This window comes from Rhinopithecus bieti, unplaced genomic scaffold (assembly GCF_001698545.2).
Source record: "Rhinopithecus bieti isolate Rb0 unplaced genomic scaffold, ASM169854v2 scaffold_33937, whole genome shotgun sequence".
Classification (NCBI taxonomy): Eukaryota; Metazoa; Chordata; class Mammalia; order Primates; family Cercopithecidae; genus Rhinopithecus; species Rhinopithecus bieti.
Genome location: NW_016814873.1, coordinates 931162 through 939275, shown reverse-complemented (window position 1 = coordinate 939275; position 8114 = coordinate 931162). Strand labels below are relative to the sequence as shown.

General features: G+C 50.5%; 1 protein-coding gene across 3 annotated transcripts in view; it reads left to right on the top strand.

Annotated features, from left to right (window-relative positions):
* Positions 1–8114, top strand: part of SMG5 (SMG5 nonsense mediated mRNA decay factor) — a 38919-nt gene that overhangs the window by 22522 nt on the left and 8283 nt on the right. For all 3 annotated transcript variants that reach the window (XM_017852441.1, XM_017852439.1, XM_017852440.1), the window contains 4 exons: positions 1341–1516; positions 3526–3601; positions 4311–4486; positions 5769–5927. In XM_017852441.1, coding sequence (XP_017707930.1) covers positions 1341–1516; positions 3526–3601; positions 4311–4486; positions 5769–5927 — 587 coding nt within the window. The remainder of the gene's footprint in view (positions 1–1340; positions 1517–3525; positions 3602–4310; positions 4487–5768; positions 5928–8114) is intronic.

The following is an 8114-nucleotide window of genomic DNA, read 5'->3' as shown; positions in this document are numbered from 1 at the left end:
TGGGTGATGAAATAATCTGTACAACGAACCTCCATGACACAAGTTTACCTACGTAACAAACCTGCATATGTACCCCTGAACTTAAAAGGTGCAGAGAACTGAAGGGGGCATGATTTCATTTATATATATTATATATAATATATATTACATATATTACAAATATATATATATATTTGGAGACAGAGTCTCACTCTGTTGCCCAGGCTGGAGTGCAGCGGCACGATCTCGGCTTACTGCAGCCTCCGCCTCCTAGGTTCAAGCGATTCTTCTGCCTCAGCCTCCCAAGTAGCTGGGACTACAGGCGCGTGCCACCATGCCCGGCTAATCTTTGTATTTTTAGTAGAGACAGGGTTTCGCCATGTTGCCAGGCTGGTCTCAAACTCCTGACCTTAGGTGATCTGCCTGCCTCGGCCTCCCAGAGTGCTGGGATTACAGGTGTGAGCCGCTATGCCCAGCCCCTCCAAACTTTTATACATAGTGTTCTGTCTGTCTGGCACATGCTTTTCCTCCCTTGCTCCCAGTCTGTCACTTAGCTAATTCTTACTTGCCCCCCTAGATTTTAGCTTAAAAGTCATTTATTTGGTCTGGGACTCCTTCAAGGGTATGTTAGATTTGCTTCCTGTGGCCACCTGGACCTCTGCAGCCTCCAGTCCTTTCCCACTCTGGTGAGGTTGCCTGTTGGTTTGTCTGTCTCCAGCCTTGAACTTCTAATTCCCAGAGGCATTTAGAGTCCAAACTGCTTGAGGGCAGGACAGAATATATCTTACTTATTGCTGTATCCCCAGTAACTAACACAGTGCCTGGCACACGGGTGGGACTTAAGAACTATCAAATGACTGAGCGAATGACAGAAATGAGGAAGCTGATGCTCAGAGATGTGAAGGGACCTGCCCAGTGTTCTCACTTGCAAAGTAGAAGAGCTAGGAATTGAAAGTAACTCTTTTAAAACCATACCCCTTGCTTTTCTCCCTCCCTTGTAGCTCCCTTCTAATTGTCTGCCCTGCCTTCCAGCACAGAGTAGGCACTTTATAAATCCTGGTTGAATGAATAGCTGTAGATCAACATCACAAATTACTTGAGTCTGTAAGAATCATATTTAAAAGGCACCATACTTAAAAAGCAACCTTGGTAAAATGAATTGGAGGAGATTAAAAAACAAGAGTTAGTGGGCCTGGAAAATTGAATAAGGAGCTGTAAGTGATTCCCCAGATTTTTCATATCCGAATTCCTTGGAAGTGCCCAGGCCAGGTGGAAGCATGCTCCCTGCACAGAGCTAAGGCCTGCTGCCAAGTGTCTCTTGTTTATCCCAGTTTTTTCTCTTCCATTCACCCACTCCCCAGCCTCTGAGGAGGGCTCTGAGTCGGAGGGGAGTGAGTCCAGTGGACGCTCCTGTCGGAATGAGCACAGCATCCAGGAGAAGCTTCAGGTCCTGATGGCTGAAGGCCTGCTTCCTGCTGTGAAAGTCTTCCTGGACTGGCTTCGGACCAATCCTGACCTCATCATCGTGTGTGCACAGGTGTGTCAGTCCACTCCATTGACCCTGTCAGGTCCCAGGGTCTTGGAGGAGGGGATGAGCCAGGATGGGGCCTGAGGATCCCCCCAGATGGCCAAGGCAAGACTTATTGCCAAGCAATTAAGCACCTATCTGTACTGGGCCCTTATGCTCTGACAGGGAAGGATTAGGCATGGTCTTGGCCCTCACAAAGCCTGTGGCCGGGGAACAATGAGTGAGCTGCTTATTTTGCTTTGTATCCCCAAAGCTGGGCATAATGTCGGCCATTATAAGTAATGCCGGTAGAAGTACGTGTTCAAGGACCAAACTTGATAAATACCAAAGAATCCAGAGAAGAGAGAGAGCACTGAGTTAGAGGATAGTGACAGAAGAGATGGCAACTTCTGACAAGAGTTGTGAAGATGTACTAGGCAGGGGAAACAGCTTAAGGAGAATCACACAACAGGACCGAGCTCTTGTCAAGCCGGCTGCCATGGAGGCTGAGTGGGGCCATGGTAGCTTTCCCTTCCTTCTCAGGTTCAGAGTGTCAGCCTTGAACTTCTAATTCCCAGAGGCATTTGTTCAATGTTTTCTTCTAGGGGCATACCTGCCCTGCTGTGGAAGACTCTCTTCCCTGTGGGTCGCCCCAGTCCCTAGATGAGAGGGTTTGGGTCAGGGCCAGGTGCACCCTTGGGTCTGTGCTTATGTCTGATGACAGTTAGTCATTAGTCACTGAGGGAAGTGTGGTGAAGATGGAGATGCTGAGTCACATCCCCAGAGAGGTGTTCCAGTATGGGCACATGGCAGGGCTGGAAGGATAGGTTACTGCTAGACGTAGAGAAGCAACATCCTTCAACACCCTGGCTTTTCCTACTACCAAGATCCAGAAAGTCCTTGTGGTTTTGCTGCTTTCTCCTTTTTTTTTTTTTTTTTTGAGATGGAGTCTCACTCTGTCAACCAGGCTGGAGTGCAGTAGAGTGATGTCGGCTCACTGCAAGCTCCGCCTCCCGGGTTCACACCATTCTCCTGCCTCAGCCTCCTGAGTAGCTGGGACTACAGGCGCCACCACGCCTGGCTAATTTCTTGTATTTTTAGTAGAGACGGGGTTTCACTGTGTTAGCCAGGATGGTCTTGATCTCCCGACCTCGTGATCCGCCTACCTCAGCCTCCCAAAATGCTGGGATTACAGGCGTGAGCCACCGCACCTGGCCTGCTTTCTCCTTTCGTGAAGTATTCAGCTGGTGAAAAAGCTCAGCCAGGCTGGTCTCAAACTCTTGACCTCAAATGATCTGCTTGCCTCAACCTCCCAAAGTGCTGGGATTACAGGCATGAGCCACTGTGCCCAGTCCGAATGTGGCTTGTTTTGTTTTGTTTTGTTTTGAAACAAAGTTTTACTCTGTTGCCCAGGCTGGAGTGCAGTGGTGTACCTCAGCTCCCACTGCAGCCTCAACCTGGGCTCAAGTGATTCTCCCAACTCAGCCTCCCCAGTAGCTGGTACTACAAGCGCATGCCACCATGCCTGGCTAATTTTTTTTTTTTTTTTTTTTTCAAGAAGGAGTTTCGTTCTCGTTGCCCAGGCTGGAGTGCAATGGCACAGTCTCAGCTCACTGCAGCCTCCGCCTCCTGGGTTCAAGCAATTCTTCTGCCTCAGCCTCCCATGTAGCTGGGATTATAGGCACTTGCCACCATGCCCGGCTAAATTTTTTTGTGTTTTTAGTAGAGATGGAGTGTCATCATGTTGGCCAAGCTGGTCTCCAACTCCTGACCTCAGGTGATCCGCCTACCTTGGCCTTCCAAAGTGCTGGGATTACAGGCATGAACCACCATGTCCAGCCAGCCCAGCTAATTTTTGTATTTTTTTTTTAGAGACAAGGTTTTTGCCTTGTTGCCCAGGCTTTTTTTGTTAGTTTTAAATCAAACCCCATAGGCCTCTGAACATAGGCCAGATCCTCCATGGTGGTACTTTCTTTGCTCACTGCTGTTCTCCACCACTATCTCTGGCTGAAGGCCTCCTCTCCCTTCTCTCTCCCCAGAGCTCTCAAAGTCTGTGGAACCGCCTGTCTGTGTTGCTGAATCTGTTGCCTGCTGCTGGCGAACTCCAGGAGTCTGGTGAGTAGGTCCCTGGCACTACCCTCCTTTCTTTTCTCTCTCAATGGCCCTACTAAGCCCATCCCGCCTCCCCATAACCCAGCCATTGGGGTAAGGAGGTTAATGGGATTCACTGCCAGCCTCCCTAACACACAACAGTCATTGTGTGGTCTAGGCCTCTCCGGTTTCCCACCCCAACACTGCTGTACTGTGGGCAGGTGACCTGGTCAGCAAGGGAGTGTGCTCCCTGGGGAAGGTAAGGGCAGAGTAAGAGGGCCCTGGGACCCAGACCTAGCTGCTACTGTTGCATTGATGCCTGTGGTCATTGAGAATTGACTTTGATCTACCAAGTTTGTTTGTCTGGCTCATCTCCTCCTACCACCTTCCAGCTGGAAAACTCCACCTGCTCCTACCCCTTAAGACTTGCCAAGGGCTATTCATTCATCCTGAGCCCCTCCTCTCATTTCCATCCCAATGTAATTGTCCCTTCTGTCAGGAAGCCTTCCTAACCTGAGCCATCCTTGTTCTTCCTGAGCCCCTCTGCTCTGCCTGACTGGCTCTTACGTGTCCATCTCTCTTTCCTTCACTCCCTCCATCTCTCCCCATTGTCCCAGGGTATGTCCTGTTTCATCGTCTCATCAGCCTGATAATTCCCAAAGGGAAGGGCTGTGTCTCTCTGACTGGAAGTTCCCACAGAACAGATGGTCTTACATGTCCTTCTTCTGCCCAGGCCTGGCCTTGTGTCCTGAGGTCCAAGATCTTCTTGAAGGTTGTGAACTGCCTGACCTCCCCTCTAGCCTTCTGCTCCCGGAGGACATGGCTCTTCGTAACCTGCCCCCTCTCCGAGCTGCCCACAGACGCTTTAACTTTGACACGGATCGGCCACTGCTCAGCACCTTAGAGGAGGTAAGGATAGCATTTCTTATGCCACAGCTGTTTGTCAGTCACACACAGCGGCAAACGGGTTCAGGTCTGGGGAGGTAGGGAGCAGGATGCCCTCTTCCACCCAGACAGGGACAGTGTCCTTGGGGCTACAGGCTATGCTTCCTTCTTCATTCAGTGAGCCATTTTAGCTTTTTTCCTGCCTTGGCAGGATGTCCTTCTAAAGGTCTGCCATTCTTAGTTTCTACTATTGTAGAACAACCACCCCCCTCCTGTCTCTGCCTTCTGTAAAGGGCAGAACAAATAGTTATTAGGGCTTTGAAACCTTTATCAGTCTCTTTTCTAACTCTGGGCCCAGCCTGCTCTGAGCTGAACATCAAACAATCATAGGAAGTTAGAGCTGGGAGGGAATGTGCTGCCCCCTTAGTCCAGCAACTTTCACCCTTAAATCTCCATCACCACATGGGCCATTTGGGGGCAGCAGAGGGAAGCCAAGCAGACAGGCCACCCGGTCCTGACATACATGAACCACCTGGCTGCCTCCTCTCCAACCAGAGCTGCTTGGCTCTGGTTTATATTTTAGAGTTCTACATAAGATTTTTATTTGAGAGGGAAGAAGGGTTTTACTGACCACAAAAATAAGTTGGGGCCAGGTGTAATGGCTCACCTCTGTAATCTCAGCACTTTGAGGGGCCAAGGCAGGTGGATCCCTTGAGCTCAGGAGTTTAAGAACAGCCTGGGCAATATGGCAGGACCTCATTTCTGTCAAAAAAATACGAAAATTAGCTGGGCATGGTGGTGCACGCCTGTAGTCCCAGCTACTCGGGGGCCGAGGCAGGAGGATGGCTTGAGTCCAGGAGGTAGAGGCTGCAGTGAGCTGTAATCACACCACTGCACTCCAGACTGGGTGACAAAGCGAGATTCTGTCTCAAAAAAATTGGAAAATGTGATCTAGTTTGGTCCCCTGGAGCATGTGAGAAGCATTAGGAGAGAGATGGCATTAGAACCCAGGTCTCCTCACTTCCAGCCCAGTGCCCTTTACTCTTGTTTCTTAACCCAAGTCCTGGTTCTCTGGTTCTCCTAGGAGTTTCCTTGCTGTACCTACTTGTTTTCTGGCAGTTAGAGGCTCTGGGCCTTAGTGTTTCTCCTTTCCACCCCATAGACCGCAAGTCTTCCCCTAGAGCCCTCGTTGCTGAGGTGGCTGGGCCAGCAGGGAGGTGGGAGGGAGGAAGTGGGGGGTCCTGGAGGGCAGGGTGGGTCTAGAGGGCCCTGCTCAGCGGCGCTGGGCTCCTGTATCTCCCCACAGTCAGTGGTGCGCATCTGCTGCATCCGCAGCTTTGGTCATTTCATCGCCCGCCTGCAAGGCAGCATCCTGCAGTTCAACCCAGAGGTTGGCATCTTCGTCAGCATTGCCCAGTCTGAGCAGGAGAGCCTGCTGCAGCAGGCCCAGGCACAGTTCCGAATGGTGAGTCAGGCCTTCCCCTCCCTGTCAGCTATGCTCCCATTGGGCTTACTGAGAAACCAGGGCAAGAGGCTCAGACCCACTGGTGGTCTCCATCTGAAGGACATTAGTAACATGCCTAGGAAGAGGGGAGGGAAGGCTGGGAGGGAGGCCTGGGAGGGACTAAGGGATGGGACTGATAGACAGGGACTGAGAGGGGGCTTTTTTTTTTTTGAGACGGAGTCTCGCTCTGTCGCCAGGCTGGAGTGCAGTGGCGTGATCTCAGCTCACTGCAACCTCCGGCTCCCAGGTTCAAGCGATTCTCCTACCTCAGCCTCCCAAGTAGCTGGGACTACAGGCATGTGCCACCACGCTCAGCTAATTTTTGTAGTTTTAGTAGAGACAGAGTTTCACCATGTTGGCCAGGATGGTCTTGATCTCTTGACCTTGTGATCTGCCTGCCTTGGCCTCCCAAAGTACTGGGATTACAGGTGTGAGCCACCATGCCTGGTCTGAGAGGGGCTTTGAGCAGAGGCTGCCTAGCTCAAGACCTGTACCCAAACTGACCTGGGGTTGAGGCCATCTCTGTCACCTCTTAGTCTATGAATTGATCAAGTCACTTAACCTCACCAAGCCAGTTTCCTTGTCAGTTATGTGGGAACAAATAGAATCCACTTTATGGAGTTTTTTGAAGATGGAATAATAGTGGATATGAGGTGCCTTGCACATTGTCTTATAGAGCATGTGTGTGCTTAGCAAATGTTCCCTCTATTCCCTTTCATTCAAGAGGGATAAAGACTGAGGAACAGAAGGGAGTGGAGGGCTCCTGGTATAAGGGGCCATGAAGGAACCTTCCCATCCCAGACATGGTCCCATCCCACAGGGGCCCCAAAGGATGGAAAGTGGCCTGTGTTACCTCTTTTCCATCCAGAAATTCATTCCACGAATATTTATCGAGAACCCACTTTGTGCTAGACATGACAGTATTCTAGGCACTGGGGTTACAGCAGTGAACAAGACCGTCCTTTCTCTTGTGGGCAACAATCTGGTTTTCACAGTGGGGCCTGCACAGCTCTGGGCATGTTTCCCAACACACCACCCTGAGCTAAGTGGCACCAGTACATTTGGGGTGTTAGTGTGTGGCACAGGAAGTATGATGTGTCTCAGCAACCCCTCAGGGTTTCTTCTTCATCTCAAGCCAATCCCCTCCTCCACATTCTTCCTTTCCACCCATCCCAGGGCCAGCAGCTTCCCCACCCTGTCTGAGTGCCATTTCTTGTGGGCATTCTGCTTGGCTGGAAAGGGGCAAAAGCTCCCCAGAAACTCCCTTCCTTACTGTCTTATAAACAAGCACATTTTGTTAAAAACAAACCTTTTGTGTTAAGGCTTTTATTGCTAGTCCATAGGGGAAGACATGGGGTGGCGGGGGTGGGGGGTTACAAAAATAATTATGGGGAAGTTAGACGGCTTCAAAAAATGTTAGTTTTTGCAGGCATTTCCTCTAGCCTAAAGCTCCTGCAGACACTCCTCCTGTGGGGGGCAGGAAGTACCTGCAAGCCCTTCTCATGTGGTGCTAGACTCCACAGGCCAAGCTAGACACAGGCCATGTTGCTTGCTGGGGCTACCTCCTCCTCTGCTTGAGTCACAGGCTTTTACCCCAAAGGGCTTATCCCCAGTCAGAGGAGTGTTGTCGTCACGTTTATCATGAGCTTTCTCTGTGCACAGCCTGTTTTGCATGTGACATCTCATTTAACCCTTGCAGCAGCCCAGTGAGGTAGGTGCTTCCATTCTCCATCTGTAGGCTGGGCGCTGTGACTCACGCCTATAATCCCAGCACTTTGGGAGGCCAAGGTGGGCGGATCACTTGAGGTCAGGAGTTGAAGACCAGCCTGGCCAACATGGTGAAACCTCGTCTCTACTAAAAACACAAAAAATAGCTGGGCATGGTGGCGGGTGCCTGTAGTCCCAGCTACTCAGGAGGCTGAGGCAGAAGAATCACCTGAACCTGGGAGGCAGAGGTTGCAGTGAGTAAAGATCATGCCACTGCACTCCAGCCTGGGCGACAGAGCAAGACTCCATCTCAAAAAAAAAAAAGAAAAGAAAATGTAGAAAGACAAAGGAACATTCCCAAGATCAGAAAGTAGTCAGTGGTAGAGCCAGGGCTCTGGAGTTGGACACACTGTGGAGTTCGTTTTTTTTTTTTTTTTTTTT